This window comes from Macaca thibetana, chromosome 20, assembly GCF_024542745.1.
Source record: "Macaca thibetana thibetana isolate TM-01 chromosome 20, ASM2454274v1, whole genome shotgun sequence".
Classification (NCBI taxonomy): domain Eukaryota; kingdom Metazoa; phylum Chordata; class Mammalia; order Primates; family Cercopithecidae; genus Macaca; species Macaca thibetana.
Window position 1 is genome coordinate 26948857 of NC_065597.1, and position 25472 is coordinate 26974328.

A 25472-nucleotide genomic window follows, 5' to 3' on the forward strand; every position below is an offset into this window, starting at 1 on the left:
GGACTTTTTACTTTAAGATTATAATTTGGGCCCGGTGTGGTGGCTCACACCTGTAATCCCAAAACTTTGGGAGGCTGTGGTGGCACTTGAGGTCAGGAGTTCCAGACCAGCCTGGCCAACATGGTGAAACTCCATCTCTACTAAAAAAAAAATAATAATAATACAAAAAGAAGATTGTAATTTGGGGCTCAGAGTATGGCCATGCTTAGGATGAGTGACATGAAACACCCAAGGGGAAACACCAAGTTCAAAGTCTATTGAGTTCAAAGTCCATTGAGTTCAAAGTCGGTGCTATGGGAACTGAGTCAGGGAAGGGCTTATCCTGCACACGGTGAATGAGCAAGGTGCCGATGGGGTTCTCTCTTCCAGGTGGCCGATTCAGTAGCCCTTTGGGCTTCCCATGAGCCACCCCCATACCAGGGTCACCAGCGGGCCCCTGCCATCCTGCTGGCCTGGCTCTTCTGAAGATGAGCGTTTCCTTTAGAACCTGTGGCTGTTCCTTCAACGGGGCAGTGAATGTATTTTACACAACAGATGGGCTGCCGGGTGGAGGGGTGATGTATGCAGCACCTCCACAGGCCAGGCAATTTCTAGGCTGCATCTCAGCTCATCCTCCAACGGCCGCAGGGACAGAGGCTCTCAGCCCAGGCCATCGCCGGGGACAAAACTCCCCATGTCCAGCCACACTCCAGCCCAGGGATGTCAGACCTCTCTGGGCCGGGACCTGGGCATCAGTGTATTTTAAAATCTCCCCAGCCAATCCGCAGTGTGCAGCGGAGACGGAGGTTCCGCCAGAACGCAGGTGCCGCTCTCCCCATCTCACACACAGAAACGGAAACGCTGAGAGGTTCAGCCACAGGCCCGGAGTCACACAGCCAACAGCGACGGAGCCCAGTCCCAGCTTGTCTGACGCCAAAGTGGAGGGCTTTTACACAGCTGGGCTGGACCGCCTGACGGCTTGAACTCTGGGGCAGGCACATTCACTCTCCTGCCGAGACTCGCTCTTGGGTTTTAGGAAAAAGAGGGAGGAATCGGGGAAGACAGGATGTGGCTGCCTGAAGACACGGGAGCCTCCCCAGCCTCACCCCTGTGCGGCCACCCTTCCCCGCCCTCCTCCTATGGCTCCTGACCTCCCTCTACCCCATTCCCTGGGCCCTGAGTCCTCAGCTGTGGCGCCCTCTTCCCCCGGGGGTAACAGTGGCCCCGCGCCCCCACCCCCCGGGAGCTGGCTGAGGCTGTCTCCCCTGAGCAGGGCACCGGCAGCTCACACCCGTGCCCTCCGTGGCTTGGCCTCCAGACAGCCTGAAGTCTCAATCCCTTCACCCCACTCCATTTCCTGTGGCCTTGGGAAGGCTCCTCCGGCTTTCTTCCTCTGTAAACTGAAATCCGTATTGTAAATATCTGCCCATCTGTGTGCTCTTGCTCTGGGAGAATCGATGACACAGTGTGGGTGAAAAGGCTCTGTACACCTTGTGGCACCAAACAAATATTAGCTGTTTCATGAGCTGGAATGGCCTGATCTCTTCATGCCACCGCTCTGGGCAGGACGGGGTGACAGCCCTAGCTCTGCCACTGACCATGACTTGGGCCACACCTTACACTCAGGGCCTCCGTTTCCTCACCTGTAGTGTGGGGAGAATCATAGCACTGTGCCCTCCTCGCTGGACCGGTGTGCAGGTCTAAAGCATGGGTCCAAGAAATGCACCTACAGTGTGGGCAGCCGTGGACGTGAGCAGGGCCTGTGGGCCGTGGTGTGGTGAACGTGGCCGAGTTTCTGGACCCGTGCCTTTGCACCTGAGGCAAGAAGGAGGCCTCCTTCATTCCTTTGCTCTGTCTTTTCCTGGAGGTGCCCAACTCTGCAGCTGGGTTCGAGCCTCAGCTCTGCCACTCACGTTGTGTGGCCTCAGGCTTGAGATCGGCCTCTCTGAGCCTCGGCTGTGCCTGAAGAACCCTCTGTTCACAGTGCCCAATGCCTGCAGGTGCCCAGCAGTGGTAGAGCTGCGGGAGCCACTGGTTGAGGAAGAGGGAGGCAAAAAACAGAGGTGGGAAGGGATGAGGAGGAGTCAAGAGAGGCCCCTTTGAATGGCTCTGGGATTTCTTAGGCAGAGAGGAATGGTGGTTTTCCAATAGGGGCACAGGGGATCCATTTCGATACCAGGACCACCAGGGATGCACCCTGAGGCCACCCCTACCCGCTCCTCCCCTGGCTCCTCAGCTCTTGGGCAGCCTGCATGGGGGCCGGGGAGGCCTGGGGAGGGGCCTGCCATCCAGCACCAGGGGCTCCCCAGTGCCAGGCCCCTTCCTTCAGCCTGCACGGATCCGCCGCCACCACCCCAACACTCCACGTCGGCAGGAGCAGTGCACAGATGGGCAAACTGAGGCTCAGAAGGACAGCGCCTCTACTGGCCACACTGTCCACCTGGGCACTTGCGGCACTGCAGGGTGACCAACTGTCCTGGTTTACCCCGGCCTGGGGGTTCCTGGGACAGAGTGGGGCTTTCAGTGAGGAACCCTGGAATGTCCCAGCTCTTGTTAGCAACAGTGCCGAGGTCCACACCAGTAGTGTCCAACAAAGACCCAACGAGAGCCATGTGTGTCCTCCAACATCCCAGTAGCCAGGTTAAAATAAAAAGAGATGAGTGAAATTCATTTTAATAATATATTCTTTTTTTTTTTTTTTTTTTTTTTTTTTTGAGACGGAGTCTCACTCTGTCACCCAGGCTGGAGTGTAGTGGCATGATCTCGGCTCGCTGCAAGCTCCGCCTCCTGGGTTCCCGCCATTCTCCTGGCTCAGCCTCCCAAGTAGCTGGGACTACAGGTGCCCGCCACCACACCTGGCTAATTTTTTTTGTATTTTTAGTAGAGACGGGGTTTCACCGTGTTAACCAGGATGGTCTCGATCTCTTGACCTTGTGATCCGCCCACCTCGGCCTCCCAAAGTGCTGGGATTATAGGCGTGAGCCACCGCACTCGGCCTCTTTTTTTTTAAGATGGAATCTCGCTCTGTCGCCCAGGCTGAAGTACAGTGGCTCAATCTTAGCTCACTGCAACCTCTGCTTCCTGGGTTCAAGCAATTCTCCTGCCTCAGCTTCCCCGAGTAGCTGGGATTACAGGTGACTGCCACCACGCCTGGCTAATTTTTGTATTTTTAGTAGAGACGGGGTTTCATCATATTGGCCAGACTGGTCTCGAACTCCTGACCTCAGGTGATCAGCCGCCTCAGCCTTCCAAAGTGCTGGGATTACAGGAGTGAGCTACCGCACCCTGCCTAATTTTAATAATATATTCTATCTAGCCCAGTATGTCAAATATTTTCCTTATTTTCATTGCAACATGTAATCCATATTAAAATTATGAATGAGATATTTTACCTTTTTGGTACTAATTCTTTGAATTCTGGTATGTATTTTACATTTACAACTAGAATTGACAAATAAAACACAGGCTGCCAGGGAAATTTGAATTTTCAGGTAAATAAGAAATAAACTTTTAGTATAAGTATGTCACGTGCAATATTGAAGCTATACTAAAAGTTTGTTTCTTATTTATCTGAATTTCAAATTTCCCTGGAACCTCTATTTTCTTTTGCTGTCTCTGGAAACCGTCCTGTGGGCACACCTGAATTTGGAGGATCACGTGGCAAGCTCTCAGTAGCCACTTGAACTCATGGCCTCAAAGCACAAGGCCGGTCCAGGGGAACCAGGGCACCCACTGGCCCCCAAGACAGCCCCCTCAAGTCAGCCTGCAAAGACCCATTTGGCTCCTCCCCTCCCCGTGGCCCTTCTAACCATCGCCCTTTTGCCTGCCTTTAACAGTGTCTGTCTTTGTCTTAGTCAAACTTTCCAGGAGCAACTCAGCAATTCTGTTTCCAATAATCACCTAACAGGTAAACAAGACGGCAGGGAGGAAAGTCCACGTCCCGCCCCACAGTTCTCCATATCAGCAAATTTTCAAATTCTAGAACAAGGTCAGGGTCAGCAGGGGCAGGACAGGTTTGGAGGAAGGGCCAGGCCAAGCCCAGGAGACGAGACGGGGTCCGGGGAAGCCCACCTCCTTCCCGGGTCTCCCCTCCAGACCCGCAGCCTCAGGCCTTCTCAAGCCCCAGCCTTAAGGAGTTGTGCACTCCAGGGTGGGGGGGGGTCTCTGATCCTGGGTGCATGTCTCTCTCTGCCTCAGTTTACACACCCAAAATCTCTTGGAAGCTGCAGACTGGGCACCGTGGGATGGGGAAGTGGAGACCGAGAGGCTCCTGCCGGGGAAATATGCAGTGCAGACAAGAGGTACGTCGGCCGCAGCGGCCCCGCTCCCTGCCCTCATGTTCAAAACCCCTGTCTAGGTCCTGGTGTGTTGGAGCTGCACATTCAGAGTGTGAGAGATTGTTCATCACAAGGCTACAGCTGGAACAGAAGCCCAGAGAGGGAGGCTTCCCACCCCTGGTCACACAGCACACCTGTGGTGGGGCTAGACACTGGACAAGAGCCAAGGCTCGCTCCCTGCCCTCATGTTCAAAACCCCTGTCTAGGTCCTGGTGTGTTGGAGCTGCACATTCAGAGTGTGAGAGATTGTTCATCACAAGGCTACAGCTGGAACAGAAGCCCAGAGAGGGAAGCTTCCCACCCCTGGTCACACAGCACACCTGTGGTGGGGCTAGACACTGGACAAGAGCCAAGGCTCAGAGCAAGGGGCTTCCTGCTCCCCCCGCCACCCCACCACCACCCTGTGCGACACTGCTGCTGAGGGCCCCAGGAGGAAAGGAATACCAGGGCCAATTTCCCTTGGTTAAAACTGAGGCTGAGGGGACTATGCCTTGTCAAAGCCTACCCAGCCCGCCAGGGCTGAACCCACAGACAGCTCCCACCTACCCAGCCTCATGCAGGGTACAGCCCCAGGCTGGACGCATCATGAGATTTTGGGGCCTAGTACTAAATGGAAATTCAGGACATTCGTGTTCAAAATTAAGAATTTTAAGGCAGTGGCAGCAGAGCATTAAACCAAACTCTGGGCTCTCCGATCACAGGGTCCTGGGCACAGGTCACCCAGGGAAGCAGAAGAGGGGAAGGAGAGACCCAGCTCAGTCCTGGCTCTCTCCCCAGCCCTCCTGGCCCTCTGTGCACGTGGCCCTAACTGTGTCTAACCTCTTCCCTAAGCTTTTTCACCCCAGCTTCTCATTCTGCCCCCTAAACCCTTACCCCCAGCCATCAGGCCCTCCCTTAGTGCCAGCACTGGCACACAGGTACACACACACATGCACACATGAGCACATGTGCACACATGCACAACATTCTCATTTTCTCTCTCTCTCCCCCCCCCTCCCTCCCTCCCTCCCCCCCCCCTCCCCCCCTCCCCTCTGTAGGTTCCTGCTACTCTCACCTCATCAGAAGTGTTTTTCACCAGGACCCAGCCCCAGCCCTGCCAGCAGATGCTCCGGGGCCCTGGGCTGCGGTTTCCAGGCTGTACATGACTCCAGGGCAGGGCTGTGGCCACCTGGTCCACGACGAGGGTGAGGAGGGTGAGGCATCACCTCAGGCACAAAATTTTAGCGGCGCCAAAGCACCCCCATCACCAGAATACATACTGTGTACATGCAGTGTTCTTACAAATCAAAATTCATGAAAAAAAATCCAGAATGAAAAAAAGATCAAACTTTTATTAGAAACACAGCATCGGAAGTCCTGGTTCTCCTTTTGCATCAGCCCCAAGGCACTGCTCTGGAAGCTGTCTGGGTTTATCCTGGCTTTTTTGCATTAATTTAGATTTTTTTAATTGCCTCAAAATACTATTTTGTTTACTGGTTTTGGTTTCCTCTTAAAGTTTGCACTCAAAGGTGCACCCCCCATCCCCCACCCCTCCAAGGTGGCAGATGGGAGGATGAGGTCTACAACAACATCAACACTGAAAATAACAGCAAATGTACACTGAGGTCTATGTGTGCACCGTGTCAGCTTCCTCCCTCCCTCCCTCCCTGCCTTCCTCCCTCTTTCCCTCCCTCCCTCCTTCCCTCCCTCCCTGCCTTCCTCCCTCCTTCCTGCCCTCCTCCCTCCCTACTTCCCTCCCTACTTTCCTCCCTCCTCCCTCCCTACTTCCCTCCCTCCCTCCCTGCCTTCCTCCCTTTCCCTCCCTCCCTCCTTCCCTCCCTCCCTGCCTTCCTCCCTCCTTTCTGCCCACCTCCCTCCCTACTTCCCTCCCTCCCTCCTTCCTCCCTCCTTCCCTCCGTCCCTCCCTACTTTCCTCCCTCCTCCCTCCCTGCCTTCCTCCCTCCTTCCCTCCATCCCTCCCTACTTCCCTCCCCCCTCCCCTCCCTCCCTACTTCCCTCTCCCCTCCCTCCCTCCCTGCTTCCCTCTGTGCCTCCCTTCTGTTTAAGCGATATTGGGCACCTATGTGTGCTAAGTGCTATTCTAGACGCTGGGTAGAGCAGTCGCGAATACGCCTTCCTGCCCACACAGAGCTCACGTTCTGGTTTGGGAAGAGAGACAATAAAATAATTCAGAAACAGGCCGGGTGCGGCATCTCGCCTGTAATCCCAGCACTTTGGAAGGCTGAGGCAGGCAGATCATCTGAGGTCGGGAGTTCCAGACCAGCCTTGCCAACATGGTGAAACCCTATCTCTACTAAAAATATAAAATCACCGGGCGTGGTGGCGCACGCCTGTAATCTCAGCTACTCAGGAGGCTGAGGCAGGGGAATTGCTTGAGCCCGGAAGGTGTAGGTTGCAGTGAACCGAGATCGCGCCATTGCACCCCAGCCTGGGAAACAAGAGCTAAACTCCGTCTCAAATAATAATAATAATAATTAGGAAACAGCAAGGTGTGGGGTGTGCAGTGCTACCCACACAAAACAGGAGAGAAGAGCCAGGGAGCAGGCTTCAAGTTCTAAGCATGGCAGCCCAGAAAGATGTCATTTAAACCCTCACAGCCACTCTGGCAGAGACAATCTGTGACTTGCCCCAGTTTTCAGATGAGAACACTGAGGTGTGGGCCCTAAGCAGCTTGCCAGAGCCCTGCAGCCAGGAAATGGCAAAGCTGGATTCTCAGCCCAGGCAGGCTGGTGCCAGAGGGCTTTTGGGGGCTGGAGGGTGCAGTAGAATCCAGGTGGAATGAGGGAACTGGACGGGTTTATTTTGTGCGCCGGACAAAGCCATCTCCTCCTCCTTGTGGGAAAGGCCAGGCTGGCTCATTCAGAGGTTACTGGTTCCTCCTCCAGAGACTGAGCCCTGGGGATGGGGGTCTGGCTGGGGGGAGGTGGCTGGGAGGGAGCGCCACCCTAGGCCCCCTGGCATGCTGCCCAGCAGGGGCCCTTTAAGGCTGGCCATGAGGCAGGCAGCGTGACACCCGCCCAGTGTGCAAGTTCATTCATCACGGGTCCTTGCTGACTCACGCTTATGAAAGTGATTTTCCTGGCCCCGCCCACTGCCTGCGCCGCCTCCTCCCTCCCTGTGAAATACCCTCACTTCCCTCTGGCCTCTCAGAGCCTCTTGGATCCCCACGGGGTAATGGGTGTCCCGATCTCACGGGGGACTCTGTGATCTGTGATCCCCTGACCCTCCTAGAGCACAACTTGGCCAGGCTCGCCGGGCTCCCGCACCACTGCCTGTCAGGTGAGTGTCTGGGGCCAGGCTCCGGGGCAGGGAATCAGGCACATCCCAGGCACCAGTGGCAGGCCCAGCTGGACTGGAGGGTCTGCAGAGCCCTGGCGCCAGGCAGTGATCCCGGGCGGTCCTGAGTGGAGGCCCTCCCCTGGGTTCTCTGGAGCCCGGCAGGATTCTCCCCTACCCCAGGTTCCTCCCAGATCCTCAGCTGTGTCCCTGGCACCCTCAGCCAAGCAGCTGAAGCGGCCACAGTCCCAGCATACCCTGGCCCATGTAACCGCCGTTCCTAGCAGGAAAGAGGGGTGTGGCCAGCCGGGTGTGCCGCCCGCTGTTCTACGACCACTCTGTCGGCAGCCAGGCTGGGTGCCCTCCCGGTTTCTGCTTCTCCTGCTCAGGAGGGACAGAGCCATGGGTGCCCATGAACAGCCCCCAAGCCCCGGAGGTCCCAGCAACTTAGCTTCTCTCAGGAGGCTCAAGAGTGCGGTGGGTCGGGAGGGTGGCCCCTGGGAGGCTGGGGAGCTGCAGGAGATCCTGGGCTCCAGGTGTGCGGCACTGGAGTGAGGGCTCATCTGTGATAAACAGCAAGTGCCGCTTGCGTGGATAGACCACCTCCTCACACTTTAGCCCCCCAGGGCTTCATGTCACTTTCTTGGTCTCCCTGTAATCAGCTGTTTTACTGGAGGGGACTTGGCAGAACTAAGATTTGTCACATGGCCATGGTCTTGGACACTCCTAGGTGACCTGAGGCAAGGCGCCCACTCCTCCTGAAGGCCGTTTCTTCCTCTGCACAATGGGGATGAGAAAGCCCACCTCTTGGGGTGTCTTCAAAGGCAAATGAGTAAATGGCCACTAGAGGTGCCAAAGAAATGCAGACATACAGGTGTCCCAGAGTCTCAGAGCCGTTTGCAGCTTTAACAACCTCAGAAGTACAAATGCTGCACACTTGAAAGAAATATCAGTCGAAGGTGCAACTGTTTTCATTTCTTTTATCATATTTGCCTTTGTGAAATTTGAAACATCAATTTTTAATGTTAACTTCTTTCCATCTACTGCCGTCTTCAATCAAAGGGAGTTAAAAAGATAACATTAAAAATTGACTCTTCCAACCCCATAAAACTGAAAAGCACAAAAAGAACTGAAATGAAACTTTGGACGCTCTTTTGTAAGTTGGCAGCATACTTGTCTGAGGTAATGGGTGACAGCGTCAAGCTGCTTGGGACTTTGGGGCGTCGTGGGTCACTCTGCGCAGGAAGTGACTTCTCAGGTCCAGCCCCTGGGTGGTGACCTCACGTATGTGGCGTCCAGAAGCTTCTGTTCAGGTGCCTGAGGACAGTCTCAGGAGGGAGCCCTGGACTTGGAGCCCCAAAGCCCTGGCGGTAAATCAGTGCCCTCTGCTGCCTGCAGAGGGTGGTAAGGAGCAGCCAGTTCAGATTCCTCACTGGCCAACAGGGGCTCCTGCAAGTGTGTTTCTCAGGGTGGTGGGAGAATCGCATGGCCCAGGGCGGGTGCACTGGGGCAGATGGAGCACGTTGGCTCACCCGTTTGGGGAAGGGGTTGGGGTGTCCGGGGGGTCAGCCCACGGGGATCAAATATTGGTTCCATCGCCCACCGGCTCGATAGCCTCAGGGCATGGCTTCACCTCTCCAAGCCTCAGTCTCCTCATCTGCAAAGTGGGTTGCTAGGAGGATCAAAGGAGGTAATGTGGGGAAGCCCCTTACCAGGAGGTCCCATGCTCCCCAGTGGCTGCTGTTCCCGTGGACCATGATGAGGACTGAGGGGCTCGGAGCCATTTGAGGGTACCAGGAGCAAGCCAGAGAAAGGTACCAGGAGCAAGCCAGAGAAAGGTACCAGGAGCGAGCCAGAGAAAGCTCTCCGGGACCCGCAGTCCTATTCTCCAAGGCCTCTGGGTATACCCAGCGCTCAGGGTCAATGAGAAATGATCCCTTCCCGGCCAGAACACCAGGTCATCAGCTGTCCCTCTGCCTCCCTGCCTGCCACTAGCGCTGTGACAGAGCAGTGGGGGACCCTGGAACGGACACTGCACATTCCACCCGGCAGAGGGGTCTCAGCAAGAGCTGTCACAGCCCTCGGGGCACAGAGAAGGCTCTGGAGCAGGGCGACCTGGGCTCCGATCCAGCCCAGCCTGTGAAAGCTGGTTCAACCACCTTGCAGACTGTAAAGGGCCGTGAGAAACTCTCTGGCCCTCAGAGTACTTACAACAACCCGATTAAATAAGGATTCAATTTGTTAATGTGTATTAAGTGTTGAGATCATGCCTGGCACGCAGCCCACTCCACAGAAGTATGGAAATGTCAGCCACATGCTGCCTTTGTTGTTCTTGTGACTATTACTATTATAATTGGTGGCGGCGTCACCCTGAAATCCCCTCCCCAGGCGGGCATCCTGGGGCCTTGCAGGGAGCCGGGCAGGGAGAGGCCAAGTGGTCCCTGGCGACTGCAGGATGTCACCTTCCTTCTCTCCGGAAAGGGAGGAGGAGGTCTTGGGTGCTGGGCATACGGGCTTGCCTAGACAGGACACAGAAGCTGTCCCTGGCCCCCGCCCCAGCGGAGGCAAGGAAGGCTGCGCTCAGGGGAGCAGAGAGCACCAACACAGGGGTCCCTGACAGACCCCTTCCCTGCTGGGCTCATCCTCACCCTCGGAGCCTCCTTCTCCTCACCTGCAAGACGGAGGTGACAGGGCTCACCTGTCAAGGCTGCTGAGTGGGCTGGATGCTACTGCTTAGATGCAACCTCCTTCCCACTGTAGAGTGCTGTGAGAAGGTCAGTTGTTGTCACTGCGGGGGCAACACTCGGGTCCTCTCAGTGGCCCATCTGTATGGCAGTCTCTCATCCATCTCCTCGGAGCCTGCCTGGAGGTGGACGATGGTGTTTCTGTCACCCTGCGCACATCAGAGGCCACACACTGGTCTCAGCTGTGTTTGGCTGGCCTGTTAAGGATCTTCCAAAACCGTGCTTTCATTCATTGCGCACTTCTTCAAAGCAGATAATTCGCATAGAAATCCAGATTCCCACTTTCTCTGGAAGAATTCTGGAGGCAGGTGACCCTGGGCCCCCACCCCTGGCCACTCTGGATGGTCCAAGCCCAGTGCCCTCCCACTCAGTCTTTCCCCTGTGAGTGTGGCACCTGGATCTCCATGGGGGACAGGCCGAATGGCGTGGGTGGTGGCACTGGCAGGGCCTTGGCACCAGTGAGCCCTGGGTTTCAAAGCCAGCTGCACGACACTGAGAAGCTTGTGCGACCTCTCTGAGCCCCATTCACACATCTGTGGAAAGGGACGTTAACACGGCCAGGACTGCACAGGGTCAGTGTGAGGCGGATATGAGAAAAAGCATGTCAAATACCTGGTACAGAGTAAGTGCCAAATGCTCACCAACCATGCGCCCACAAAGGTGTTGGCAGCGTGTGGCCCTCGGGTGAGGCTAGTGTCCTCTGCGAGCTGGTGTAGGGGAGAAGGTGGGTCTGATGCCCCTCTGGGCACTGGCAGCTCTAGGACCAGCACCTGAGTCCCTTTGAGCGATTTGGGCCTGGGGCCAGCAGAGGGCGCAGCTGCCCCAGAGATGGCAGGTTCACCGGCACGTCCCCAAACCTGGCCACTGCTTCCATTTCCCCAAGTCCAGCCCAGCCCCTGGGGCAGGCCACAGCACTGGCCCTTTCCCCATGGTAAATTCGCTCCAGGCAGGTGCTTCCCATCTGTGAGCCCACTGCATCCCTCAACCATCCTAGGAGGTAGGGACCCACTGCTTCCATTTTACAGATGAGGAAACTGAGACCCAGAGAGGCCCAGGAATGGGATAGGGAGCAACTTCCAGGGCTGGGTGACAATTCCAAAGTCCACCAGGCCACACTGGGACTCGAGGGCTGTGGCCCACAGAAGGGCCTGGCAGGGCTTGTTCCTGGGTTGGCCAGGAACGGCCTCTCGGGAAGACAGATAATGAGCTTCGGGGACTGTTGCTGCTCCAGTGAGATGGGAGAGTAGAGTGAGGCTCAGAGGGACAGTGGCTGCCTGGGGCGACCAGGCCAGAGGAGGGAAGGTCACGTCCTGCATGACCAGGGAGGGGTGGGGCAGACGGGCTGTTCGGAGCAGAGGCTGTGTGGGAGCAAGAAGGGAGTCCCATCAGATATGCCTCACGGGGACCCCGGACAAGACCCTAGGGGCCACAGGAGGCCACCCTAGCTGGAAGGTGAAGTGGCTGTGTGGACACCCAGGCCTCACCCAAACGGGCTCTTCCTTCCCCTCTCCCCCGCTCCAGGTCCACCGCCAGCCCCAAGCCCCCCACCAGCCATGAGCTCCTCCAGAAAGGACCACCTCGGCGCCAGCAGCTCAGAGCCCCTCCCAGTCATCATCGTGGGTGAGTGTCAGCAGCAGCCGGGGAGGGGCTCCACTGAGCCTTCCGGGTACCCCCCAGGTCTGAGGGCAGGAACTGGGCAAGTCCAGGCCTGGCCTCTTTTTTGTATTTCAGGGGGTTTTTTTGTTTGTTTGTTTTTGTTTTGAGACAAAGTCTCACTCTGTCACCCAGGCTGGAGTGCAGTGGTGCGATCTTGGCTCACTGCAACCTCCGCCTCCCGAGCTCAAGCCATTCTCCTGCCTCAGCCTCCCGAGTAGCTGGGATTACAGGCACTCGCTACCATGCCCAGCTAACTTTTGTATTTTTAGTAGAGACGGGGTTTCGCCATGTCAGCCAGGCTGGTCTCAAACTCCTGACCTCAAGTGATCTGCCTGCCTCAGCCTCCCAAAGTGCTGGGATTATAGGTGTGAACCACCATGCTTGGCCCAGGCCTGGCCTCTTTACAGTGGTCTTTAAGCCATTGAGCGTTTACTATGTGGCCAGTGCTAGGCTTAGCCGTTTATAAACTATCATTCCCTTTTACACCTCCGAGAACCCAGGGCTCTAGAACACACCCATCAGCTGGAGGCAACCCAGCGTGGGGCAGGGAGGCCTGGTCCTGAGCCCACAGTGGTCCCATGACTACCCTGTGCCCAGCACTGTGCTAGGTGCCCACACGAGAGGACACACAGCAGCTGCTTATAATTCCTGTCCTCTGTCTGCAAAAATGGCGACAGATGACCCCCCAGTATGCAGGCGTCCAGTTGAGCCACGTGAGATGGTCATTTCTGTAAGGCAAAAACAGATGGGTGCTTGTGATTTCTTATGGTTCCTCCTGGTATCCTACATATGAGTAATATTCTGAATCAGACGAGATAAGGAGAGGGGAAAGGACAGATAAAAAGAGAAGCGCTATCACAGGGCTGTGCCTGGTGAATTGCCCAGGAAGCACCACAGATGGTGGCGCAGTTCTTCAGACATGCAAGCAGCAGACCCAACAGGTGGCCCGGCACCCCTGAGCGCCCACGAGCACCCACCACTCAAGCTCGCCCCCAAGCCACATAGCAGTCTGTGCTACATTCCCTCATCCATCTGACCTAGTTGTTAGCAATCTCAGAATCTCAGTCATGTTGTCAGAGGTTCCCTCTGTCTGGGTTTTAATCCCGGCTCATCTACCTTCCAGCCGTGTGACCACGGGCAAGTTACTTAACCTCTCTGTACACATTTCCTCAAGGATAAAAGGAGGAAAAGAGTAGCACTTACCTCACTGAAGCTATTGTGAGGCTATTGCGAAAGCTCTCAGTACAATTCCTGGCACAGAAGAAGCTCTCAGCAGTTGTCCATTCCTTCTTTTTTAAATTATCATTAGGCATAGTGTCTGGCACAGGCTAAGGGCTTAATCGATATTTTATTTTTATGAATGAAGGATAAATGAATGAATGTGCCACATCTAGATCAAAGCGTTCCACAGTAGTGTCTCCCACCTGAAAAGGCCACCCCCTTTAACCTCCACCCTCTCTCCCCAGGTAACGGCCCCTCTGGTATCTGCCTGTCGTACCTGCTCTCCGGCTACACACCCTATGTGAAGCCAGATGCTGTCCACCCACACCCCCTGCTGCAGAGGAAGCTCACCGAGGCCCCGGGGGTCTCCATCCTGGACCAGGTGGGTCAGCCTGGGGCCGGAGCTCTGGGGAAGACACACCCGCCCTTGGAAAACTACCGCAGCTTTCCCAGGGAAAAACAAAAGTGTGTGTTTGCTGGAAACAAGACCAAACACAGAATTCAAGAGTCCACAAAGTCAGCCACGGAGATCATGAAAGAGAAATCAGAGACCCACAAATGCCACATGGTCTAGGACTCACTATGCCCTAGACCCGTGGTTCTCAAGGAGGGGACGATTTTTCTCCTTGGGGGCACCTGGCAATGTCTGGCGACAATTTGGGTTGTCATGGCAGGGTGGCGGTACTACCAAATCTAGCAGGGTGGAGGCCAGGGATGCTGGCAAACGTCCAACACTGCACAGGACAGCGAGGGTGGTGGAACTGAAATATCTGCGGTGGAGTTTCTCAACCTTGGCCCCACTGACATTTGGATGACTTTGTTCTAGCTACAAAGAACGATCTGGCTCAAATGTCAGTGGGGCCAAGGTTGAGGAACTCTGCCACAGATATTTCAGTCCCACTACCTCCTGCCCACAAGGGTTTGCATATCCTCCCTCCATACCCTTGTTTTCCACTGTGCCCCTCCACGACCTCCCCTTGTTGACCTCCCTCGTTAGGCAGCATACATCCTCCTGTTCCCCTCCCGCCCAAGTTGGGGATGAGGAAATAGGTCTTGACCATTTGATCTGGATCAGTATTTTTCAAAATGCTCTCCATAGAATACTAGTTCCTCAGTATAACATACAGAGAAAAATGTCCTCACTCCAGTAAAACAGGGACACACTGGGCTTGGCAAAATTAAACAGGTAAATGATGGATGGCTGCAGGACTTGTCAGAACCCGCCTGCATTATCTACTGTTAAGAGGCAGCACCGCCGGCTGGGCGCGGTGGCTCACGCCTGTAATCCCAGCACATTGGGAGACTGAGGCGGGCGGATCACGACGTCAGGAGATCGAGACCACGGTGAAACCCTGTCTCTACTAAAAATACAAAAAATTAGCCAGGCACAGTGACGGGCGCCTGTAGTCCCAGCTACTCAGGAGGCCGAGGCAGGAGAATGGCGTGAACCCAGGAGGCGGCGCTTCAGTGAGCCAAGATCGCGCCACTGCACTCCAGCCTGGGCGACAGAGCGAGACTCCGTCTCAAAAACAAAACAAAACAAAAACAAAGAGGCAGCACCTCCCCAGCTGATCTGACCACGCTGATATTAGGGTAGGGATGTAGGCTCAGGCAATCGCCCCAGTCTCATCTAAGCTTGCCCATTTGCTCTGTACTCTGGGGCCCTTGGCCTCCTGGAAAGCCCTCAAAATGAGAGCTTCAAACTGCCCCCAGTGTGCGTATCTCTCTGAGACCCTCCAGTGCCACGGAAACGGCCCAGCCCCATTCCCCACATTCCTGCCCAGCCTGAGACTCTGGGAAGACGACCCCGCTCTCCTCCAGCAGCCCCTCTGACCTGTGCCCCACTCCAGGACCTGGACTACCTGTCTGAAGGCCTCGAAGGCCGATCCCAAAGCCCCGTGGCCCTGCTCTTTGATGCCCTTCTGCGCCCGGACACAGACTTTGGGGGAAACATGAAGTCGGTCCTCACCTGGAAGCACCAGGAGGAGCACGCCATCCCCCATGTGGTCCTGGGCCGAAACCTCCCCGGGGGAGCCTGGCACGTAAGTGGGCAGCGAGGGCATGCCTTGTGGGGGGGGCTCTCTCCCTCATTCTCCCCACTTGGAGCTGGGACTCTGGCATCTCCCTTTCCTCATTCTCCACCCCACAACCCTGCCTCTCCCTCCTCCCTCCACCCAGCCCCAACCAAGGCCTCCCATGCCCTCTAGCCCCAAATGGGTTCAGGTTAGCAGAGGCCTGGACCAAAGCGTTCCTTTTCCTGCAGTCCATCGAAGGCTCCATGGTGACCCTGAGCCAAGGCCAGTGGATGGGGCTCCCGGACCTGGAGGTCAAGGACTGGATGCAGAAGAAGCGAAGGTGAGGCTGCCCCAGGACGCCTTGGGGGACACGGAAGGTTGGGCCTGTGAACCCAGAAAATCTGAGACAGGTCTCAGTTACTTTAGAAAGTTTATTTTGCCAAGGTTGAGGACACGCCCATTACACAGCCTCAGGAAGTCCTAAGGACGTGTAGCCAAGGTGATCGGGCACAGCTTGGTTTTAAACACTTTAGGGAGACATGAGACGTGAATCAGTATTTGTAAGAAGTACACTGGTTCGGTCTGGAAAGGTGGGCCAACTTGAAGCAAAGGCAGGAAGCGGGGAGGGGCTTCCAGGTCACAGGTAGGTGAGAGATAAACAGTTGCATCCTTTTGAAGCTCTGATGAGCATCTCCAAATGAGGCGATCAGATATGCATCTATCTCTGTGAGCAGAGGGGTGACTGAATAGAAGGGGAGGCAGGTTGACCCTCAGCAGTTCTCAGCTTGACTTTTCCCTTTAGCTTCGTGATTTGGGGGGCCCCAAGATTTATTTTCCTTTCACAGGCCCCCCACACTGAGCCCAGGAGTCAGAGGTACAGGGGTTTCAGAGTGCATCTGGTCTGTCTTCCTCTTCTTCCAGAGGGGGAAACTGAGGCTCAGATAGGGAAAGGACTTGTCCAGCCCACATGAGTGGAGCTGAGCAACAGAGCTGGGCTCCCCTGATGACCCCCTGTCCCGTGCAAGCAGCAGACCATCCTGTCACATGGCCCCCAACTGGGCCTCCCCGGAGTGCCCCAGCCCCTAAGGAGGGGGTAACAGCTGGCCCCTGACCCTCACGCCCTGCCCCATGCCTCTGGCACAGGTCCCCCAGTCCGTGGTCTCCCTTCAGCCCCTCGGTCTATTCTGAGCCTGGCCTAGAACCATCTTTCTGGGTCAGCTCACAGGATGACTTTCTTTTTTCTTCTTTTTTTTAATGCTTTTGCTACAGGTGAGTTTCATCCTTAACCATGAGCCCACAAGTTGGGTAAACTAACTCACCTAAGGTCATGCAGATTATTGGAAATGGAGAAGGAAAACAGCTCACCCGAAACGCACACTTCTCCCCACCCTTTCACTGCTGGGGTATTTTCTCCCCATCTGGCTTCCTGCCCCATCATGGCCACCCTAGAGAAATGGTTTGTGAACCCTGAATATCTGAGACAGGTCTCAATTTGGGAAGTTTAATTGCCAAGGTTGAGGATGCATGACCATGACACAGCCTCAGGAGGTCCTGATAACATGTGCCCAAGGTGGTCGGGGCACAGCCTGGCTGTGTACATTAGGGAGACTTGAGACATCAATCAATATATGTAAGATGGACATTGGTTCCGTCCAGAGGCGGGACAACTCCAGCAGGAAGGGGGTTTCCAGGTCTCCGACAGGTGAGGGACAAACAGTTGCATTCTTGAGTTTCTGATGAGCCTTCCCGAAGCAGGCAATCAGATGTGCATTTATCTCAGTGAGCAGAGGGAAGACTTTGAGTAGGATGGGAGGCAGCTTTGCCCTAAGCAGTTGCCCGCTTGACTTTTCCTTTAACTTAGTGATTCATGGGCCCAAGATTGATTTTCCTCTCACAGTTTCAATCACTGAATAAAGGAGTTCCAGCCCCTGCTCCTCCCAGGTGTGTCCACCCAAGTGAGAAGCTGCCCCAGCGCAGATGCCCGGGTGCCGTCTGCCTTTTGGGAAGCCCGGCTTCCTCTGCCCCCAGGGCTGTGACCCGGCTTGTGTCCCCAACGGCAGGCACTCCAGGCGTCCCCCTCCAGGCCTCACTGTCTCTTTGATGCAAAGACTCTTCTGCATGTTTGGCAGGAAGACACCCAGGTTTGTGTAGCTACGTGTTAGTAGGCAGCCAGAAACTTGCATTTCACATGTAAGCACAGCCTTTTATCGCCTACTTTTGCGTTTTCACATTCTATCCCAAGCATTTCATGTGGCGATGTCACAGCGTTCAAAGCCATCCTTTTACGTGGCCTCACAATATTCCCAAAGGCGGGTGAGCATCCCCAGTCCGGCAAATCACCAAATGCTTATTATGTGCCAGGCCTTGGGCTTAGACATCAGAGCACAAAACCACCGCAGACACACCCCCTGCCCTCACGGCGCTGCCAAGGTTACCCAGCCCCTGCCAGCCCTGGAGCGTTCATTCTTTCCATTGTGTCATTATTATAAATAACTCCGCACAGAACATGCTCTTGGGACCGTTCTGTATCACAACCTTTACAAAAACTGAGAAAAGGAGAATGGCGGCCCACAGAGATAAATTCCAGGGTCACAGACGAGCTGCGCTGGGTTGACTGGCACAGCCTTGGAGGTCCATTGTCAGCTCCTGCTACATGTAGCCAGACAGCAGGTGGCACAGGATTCTCCCCTAAGGGAGTTCATCCTGAACCATGAGCCCACAAGCTGGGTAAATTAACTCATCTAAGGTCACACAGTGAGATACAGGAAGGTGCTAGGATGATGCCAAAGCCTGTCATTCAACCCCCACAAGAATGGGCCTGCAGTCACTGCCCCTGGAAAGAGTGACAATTAAAACAGCAACAACAATAATAAAATACCTCCTGCTGCTGTGTGGGCTGGGAATGATGGCGAGTGCCTCACGTGGGAGTCTTTAAATCAACTTTTAAATTGACTACATATGGGCCGGGTGCAGTGGTGCGAGCCTGTAATCCCAGCACTTTGGGAAGCCGAGGCCGGTGGATCACTTGAGGTCAAGAGTTCGAGACCATCCTGGCCAACACGGCAATACCCTATCTCTAATAAAAATACAAAAATTAGCCAGGCTTGGCGCTGCATGCCTGTAGTCCCAGCTACTCAGGAGGCACAGGCATGAGAATCGCTTGAGCCCAGGAAGCGGGGGCCGAAGTAAGCTGAGATCATGCCACGGCACTCCAGCCTGGGCAGCAGAGTGAGACTCTGTCTCAAAAAATAATAATAAAATAAAATTTAAAAAATTAGCTACATATAGAAAAGTACGTAACTCCTGTGAGTACCGATTGATGAAATTTCTCAAGGTAAGCACAGAGAATCAAGAAACCGACCTTCTTCCCAGAAGCCCCCATGCCCTTTCCGACCAGGACCCCCTTCCCCATCCCCGGAGGTAACCCCTCTCTTGATGTCCAACTCCATAGATGAGTTCTGCCTGTTTCTGAACTATATAAAAACGGAATCATACCATATTTAATCCTTTGAGGTGACAATCATGGTGGCCCATCCTAAGCCCTTTGTTTTTATCGGCTCACCAAATCCTCTCTACAACCTCACGAAATAGGTCCTGCCACCAACATCTTCCTCATTTTGCAAACTGGGGAAACAGACACAGCTCCCTGATGGCAGAGTCAAGATTCGAGCCCAGGCAGTGTGGCTCTGGAGGCTGCACTCTGAACCCCGCCCTACACCACCCTACACTACCCTATACCACCTCTCCTGAGGGAGGTACCCTTGTTAGCTCCATTTTACAGAAGAGGAGACTGAGGCTTGGAGAGGTTGAATTACCTGGCCCAGTCCTACAGCTACAGCCTAGTCCAGCTCCAGGGCCTGATACCGCCCTGGACCTCTCCCATCCCACCCAGCCCCCCAGCCCTTAACAGTGTCTGACTCTGGCCTCCTGCATCCTCCCCAACAGAGGCCTTCGCAACAGCCGGGCCACGGCCGGGGACATTGCCCACTACTACAGGGACTACGTGGTCAAGAAGGGTCTGGGGCATAACTTTGTGTCCGGTGCTGTAGTCACAGCCGTGGAGTGGGGGACCCCCAATCCCAACAGCTGTGGGGCCCAGGACTCCAGCCCCCTCTTCCAGGTGAGCGGCTTCCTGAGCAGGGACCAGGGCCGGCAGCCCTTCTCGCTGTGGGCCCGCAACGTGGTCCTCGCCACAGGCACGTTCGACAGCCCAGCCCGGCTGGGCATCCCCGGGGAGGCCCTGCCCTTCATCCACCATGAGCTGTCCGCTCTGGAGGCGGCCACAAGGGTGGGTGCGCTGACCCCAGCCTCGGACCCTGTCCTCATCATTGGCGCGGGGCTGTCAGCGGCTGATGCAGTCCTCTACGCCCGCCACTACAACATCCCCGTGATCCATGCCTTCCGCCGGGCCGTGGACGACCCTGGCCTGGTGTTCAACCAGCTGCCCAAGATGCTGTACCCTGAGTACCACAAGGTGCATCAGATGATGCGGGAGCAGTCCATCCTGTCGCCCAGCCCCTACGAGGGTTACCGCAGCCTCCCCGGGCACCGGCTGCTGTGCTTCAAGGAAGACTGCCAGGCCGTGTTCCAGGACCTCAAGGGTGTCGAGAAGGTGTTTGAGGTCTCCCTGGTGCTGGTCCTCATCGGCTCCCACCCCGACCTCTCCTTCCTGCCTGGGGCAGGGGCTGACTTTGCAGTGGACCCTGACCAGCCACTGAGCACCAAGAGGAACCCCATTGACGTGGACCCCTTCACCTACCAGAGCACCCGCCAGGAGGGCCTGTACGCCATGGGGCCGCTGGCCGGGGACAACTTCGTGAGGTTTGTGCAGGGGGGAGCCCTGGCTGTGGCCAGCTCCCTGCTAAGGAAGGAGACCAGGAAGCCACCCTAACACCCGGCCAGACCTGCTGGCTCCCAGGCCCTGAGAGGACAAAGATGACCACATCTCTGCTGGATGTAGGGTCCGTCCAAAGATGCCCCAGGGAGGGGCGTCAGCCCACATAGCTGACCTTTGGGGTCAAGAGGAGTAGGGATCCCAGTGTCTGAGGTGGTAACAGTGGCCGCAGGCCAGGGTCGGCCTAGACCTAGGATTTGGGGGTAAAGCTGCTGGTGTGAGCTGGGATCACCAGGACCAGCTGAGCACCCAGCAGGAGACCTGCAGGCCTGCGCCTTCCAGAAGCAGGTCCCAAATAAAGCCAGTGCCCACCTGCACTCATGCGTCTGAGGACTCTGTGCTCAGGGAAGGAGCTGTGTTCCCGGGACCCTGCACTGGGCTCGGGGGAAGGGAGGGAAGGTGATTGGGGGAGGAGTCCTGGGGCATGTGGTCCTGGATGAGGTCCATGACTGGGGCCTTGGGGTACAAAGGATGGTGCCCCAAGTGTGGGAGCAGTTGAGCGGGCAGCTGTACTACAGCCTGGGGGTGGCAGTGGCGGGTGTGTGCAGGGAGTGGTGTCCCGGAGGGCACTGCAGTTCTGCCCCCCCCCCCGCAGTCTGTCCCCTCTCCTCTCTGTTCTGCCACGTGGCTTCCTTTCAGTCCCTCCTGCTGGCCAGGTCCCTGCCTGCCGCAGGGCCTTTGCACAGAGGGTCCCCAGCCCAGGACAGTTTCCCGCCTTTCTTTAATTCCTCTTCCTTGGGGTCTCTCAGGGTAAGAATCACTTCCTCTAGGAAGCCTCTTCTGACACAAATCCCTCCACTGCCATCGCAGCAAAGACTCCTCTCATGGTCCAAGGTGCTACCTTTTCATAGCAGTTCAGTTTTTATTTTTCTATTTTTTTGAGACAGAGTCTCATTTTGTTGTCCAGGCTGGAGTGCAGTGGTTCTTGGTTCACTACAACCTCTGCTTCTGAGTTCAAACGATTCTCCTGCCTCAGCCTCCCAAGTAACTGGGATTACAGGTGCCTGTCACCTCACCCAGCTAGTTATTTTATTTTTAATAGACAGGGGTTTCACCATGTTGGCCAGGCTGGTCTTGAACTCCTGACCTCAAGTGATCCGCCCTCTTTGGCTCTCCAAAGTGCTGGTATTACAGGCATGAGCCACCACACCCTGCCAGCAGTTCAGTTTTAATTGTTCATTTATTTGTGGAATCATTTCAGTGTTTGGCTCTGCCCACTTGGATGTAAGCTCCAGGAGCTCCAGGAGGCCAAGTACACCATCTGTTTTGCCCATTGCTGGAACTCAGCACTTGGGCACCTGCCTGGCACCTAGTGGGTTCTCCTTAATTCATCTTTTAAATGAATGGGTGGATGGATGGATAGATGGGAGGATGGTTGGATGGATGGGAGGATGATGGGTAGGTGGACGGGAGGGAGGGTGGGTGGGTGGATGGATGGGAGGGAGGATGGATGGATGGATGGATGGATGGGAGGATGGTGGGTGGATGGATGGATGGATGAATGGATGGGAGGGTGGGTGGGGGGGTGGATGGACAGACAGATGGGCAGGCGGGCAGATGGATGGATGGATGGATGGATGGATGGGAGGATGGTGGGTGGGTGGATGGATGGATGAATGGATGGGCGGGTGGGTGGGTGGATGGATGGATAGATGGATTGATGGACAGGTAGGAGGGTGGATGGATGGATGGGTGGGTGGGTGGCTGGATGGATGGATGGATGGATGGGAGGATGGTGGGTGGGTGGATGGATGGATGAATGGATGGGCCGGTGGGTGGGTGGATGGATGGATAGATGGATTGATGGATAGGTAGGCGGGCGGATGGATGGATGGATGGACGGACGGGTGGGTGGGTGGATAGATGGATGGGTGGATGGAGTGTAAAAGAAAGATGTTCTGGGGTGAAGACTGGTTCTGGGCGTTGTGTAACGAAAGGGGCGGCCTGAAGGGTCGTCCACGCCCGCGGGAGGTAAGGGTGGTCGCTCTAGGGTGTGACAGGGCCCGCGGTGCGTGGGCGCCGCTCCCTGGGGCTGGAGCCGGCAGAGGGCGCTCCGGGCTGGCTGGACATCCGCGCTCCGGCCCCTGCAGCGCGCCGCGAGTGGGAGGGGGGACTTTAGAAGCGGGGACAACAGGAGACTTTTGGGGAGCAGACCCCAGGGGCGCCGCCCCGCCCCCAGGCCCCACCTACCCCGCGCCTCTGGGTAGCCCCATCTGTGGCTGCGCCCGCGCCCCTAGCCCCGGCGGGCAGTCCTCAGGCCCCGCGCCCGGCCGCCGGGGGTGGGGGCGGCGGGGAGCGGGCACGTGTCTCGGGGTCCGGCCGGCCCGCCCCCCGGCGCTGGCCAGTCGCCGCGGTGTCCGCGGCCGCGGGGGCAGCGGGAGAGAGGGCGGGGCAGCGCGGCCGGCGCGGGGAGGGGGTCGCGCGGGGGCGGGCCGCGGCCGGGCGGGGGTCGGCGGGCTTCCGGGCGGCGGCGGCGGGCGCGGCGCGATGTGCGAGCGGGCGGCGCGCCTGTGCAGGGCCGGCGCGCACAGGCTGCTCCGGGAGCCACCGCAGCAGGGCCGGGCGCTGGGCGGGCTGCTGCGCTGGGTGGGCGCCAGGATGGGCGAGCCCCGGGAGCCGCTGGCCCCCGCCGTCCCCGCGGACCCCGGCCCAGCCTCGCCGCGCGGGGGCACCGCCGTCATCCTGGACGTGAGTACGCGCCGGCCGGGACCCGGAGCCCCATCCGCCCCTCGGGCGGACCCCGACGCCGCGACTCGCGAGGCCCCCCCTACCCGGGCAGGAGACCCCCAGCCCCTTTGCGTGCCAGAGCGGGAGCCCCCAGCCCCGCCACGTCCAGGCCGGTCTCCAACCCAGTTGTCTCCCTGGGCCGGGAGACCCCCTCCGCCCCTCCGCCCCTCCACCCGCACTTCTCCGAGTCCCTGCCTGCCCACAGTGAGGACCCGTGAGCCCCCGGACCCGGCCACTGTCCCCCTAGTTTTGTCCAAGCCAACCCCCCACCCTTTACCCCGCGGGACCGGAGTCCCTCGCCGCCTCCAGCCCCCTCCTCCTCCCTCGCCGCCTCCAGCCCCCTCCTCCTCTCCATCCCGGCTCCTGTCCGGAGCGATACTTTTCAGAGGCCCCCAACAACCCCTACCTCTAGCCCACCTCTCTTCGCTCTAGACCCTGAGCCCCTGCTCATCTCACGCTCAAAGACCCTTCGCCCCAGCTACTGCCACTTTAAAAGTGAAGCTCCCTCCCCACCTTCTGTCTTCTCGTCTCCTTTCCGTAGAGCCAGAGCCATCGCCCATCAGCCCTGAGCCAGTACCTCTCTGGTCTTCCCCACCCCGCCCCCTTCCATTCCAAGCCCTCTCCTGTCTTCTGTTCCCTTCCCCACACCCCTCTACCCTAGCGAGAGTTGGGTCCTCTTCATGGACCAGACTCACCCCTCACCACCCCTCCTAACTCCCCTGGGACGCAAACCACCCACCTCTGGGAAGCCCACCCCACCCTCCCGCCCACCCCACCCGGGAGGGAGCGGCTTGGAGGAGGAGGACTTCTCCCGGCAGAGAGCACTAGGAGGAGGTGGAGGGGGCTTCTGGGGGTGTGGACTGCGTGTTTCAGCGAGGGTCCTTCTGGGATGGCGCTGGGGGCTGCCTCTGCCTGTGTGGTGGATTTCTGGGAGAGTGGTGGGTGTGTGTGAATGTGTGTACACGCGTGTACAGCAGATCCCTGTGAGTCGGGGGGGCTCCTTCCCTTCCTCTCTCCTCTTTCCTGCTCCTGGAACCCTTGGCAGGGTCTGGACTCGGGGCGGGGGGGTGCTGGACACAGCAGGGGAAGCTCTAGAGTGCCACACTCACAGGCACACACACACACTCACACAGCCAGAGAAACACCTGTGCAGCCACACACACACCCCCCCACCCCGTCTCAGGAGGACCCCCACAGAGCTCCCACTGAAAGTCCTAGGCAGAGCCCTGCAGGCCCAGGCTGCCCTGCACGGAAGCCCTGCCCAGTGAGGGTGGGGGCTCTGAGCCTCCATCTCCTCACCAGCCAAATGGAGTGAAGAGCAGGGGCGGGGCGAGGGGTGCTCCTGCAGACTCCTGGAGCTGGCTGACATTACCAGGTGTCAGCCCTGCCATGTCACTCATGTGTTCAGCATTCCTGCCCAGAATCGGCACCTGCCTGGTGCCTGGCCTCAAGGGGGATCTGGGACACCCAGATAGGGCCCCAGCTTTGAGGAACCTTGCCCAGTCAGGAACAGGGCTGCAGGGTGCCCAGGCTGGATCTTTGAGGAGGGCCTGGGGGTCTGAGGTTCAGCTGGGAGGAGGGGTGATGTTTGAGAGGCCCTCCCGTGCTTCAGTCTCACCGCCCAGGTGCCTGGAAATGACCGAGGGTGCCCCTGTCTCGTTGCTTGGAGGGATGGGGGTGGAGGGCATCTGTCCTTTACCCTAAGGCGAGGACAGAGGGTGGAAGGGTCAGAGTGAGTATTACCTCCTCCTCCATGGCTGACCTGGCCTCAGCAGCCCTCCCTGGTGTAGGGAAATGTGCACATGTTGCTGCCCCTCCCTGGGTCTCCGCACCCTCCTTGCTACAACAAGCCAGTGAGATTGGGGTGGGGGCCACCCCAGACCCTGGGATCCTTCTCAGGCTTTAAAGTGCTGGTGGGCCAGGCACCGTGGCTCGTGCCTGTAATCCCAGCACTTTGGGAGGCCGAGGCGGGTGAGTCACCTGAGGTGAGGGGTTCGAGACAGCCTGACCAACAAAGTGAAACCCCGTCTCCACTAAAAAATACAAAAATTAGCCAGGCATTGTGGCAGGTGCCTGTAGTACCAGCTACTCGAGAGGCTGAGACAGGAGAATTGCTTGAACCTGGGAGGCAGAGGTTGCAGTGAGCCAAGATCGCATCACTGCACTCCAGCCTGGGCAGCAGAGCGAGACCCCATCTCCAAAAATAACAAATAAAAAGTGCTAGTGAATCAGTCCCCTTAGGATCTGGTTACGGTGAAAGGTCTGACTCCACTACAGTGCAGAGTAGGTGGGACGTCCTGCATTGCAAACAAGCGCCTGCAGGACCCCCGAAGAGCTCCTGTGAATAGCAAGGTCTTAGCACACAGGTGTCAACATTGTGCCTGGGAAGCTTTAAATATGCTGAAATCAGAGCGGGCCTCACAACAGCTGATTCAGTCACCCTGGGGTGTGGCCTGGGCTGAGGAGGTTTTGAAAGCTCTCCAGGTGATGGTGTTGGAATGGGCGGAAAGCTGCCTTCGAGCCTCAGCCTGGCAAGCGGCACTGCCAGCCAGACCTTGAGGGAAGGGGAGCAGCTCTAGCCCAGGGATTTGGATGTCACTGGAAAGGCAGGAAGAGGAGGCAC

The 25472-nt window shown here is 57.1% G+C and overlaps 2 protein-coding genes across 6 annotated transcripts in view; both read left to right on the forward strand.

The window, feature by feature from the left end:
• Positions 1–20439, forward strand: part of OSGIN1 (oxidative stress induced growth inhibitor 1) — a 34569-nt gene extending 14130 nt beyond the window's left edge. The window contains exons 1-7 of one of the 5 annotated variants that reach the window (XM_050775047.1): positions 7442–7595; positions 9327–9430; positions 11858–11956; positions 13459–13595; positions 15064–15255; positions 15477–15568; positions 19174–20439. In XM_050775047.1, coding sequence (XP_050631004.1) covers positions 11890–11956; positions 13459–13595; positions 15064–15255; positions 15477–15568; positions 19174–20119 — 1434 coding nt within the window. In that variant the 5' untranslated portion in view covers positions 7442–7595; positions 9327–9430; positions 11858–11889 and the 3' untranslated portion in view covers positions 20120–20439. Of the gene's footprint in view, positions 1–4182; positions 4281–7440; positions 7596–8246; positions 8552–9326; positions 9431–11857; positions 11957–13458; positions 13596–15063; positions 15256–15476; positions 15569–19173 lie in introns of those variants that run through there. The other 4 variants (XM_050775051.1, XM_050775048.1, XM_050775050.1 and 1 more) reach the window with 4 other exon arrangements.
• Positions 1–25472, forward strand: part of NECAB2 (N-terminal EF-hand calcium binding protein 2) — a 434498-nt gene that overhangs the window by 375397 nt on the left and 33629 nt on the right. Inside the window, exon 2 of the mRNA XM_050775052.1 lies at positions 22592–22810. Within this exon, the coding sequence (XP_050631009.1) occupies positions 22610–22810 (201 nt within the window). The 5' untranslated portion in view covers positions 22592–22609. The remainder of the gene's footprint in view (positions 1–22591; positions 22811–25472) is intronic.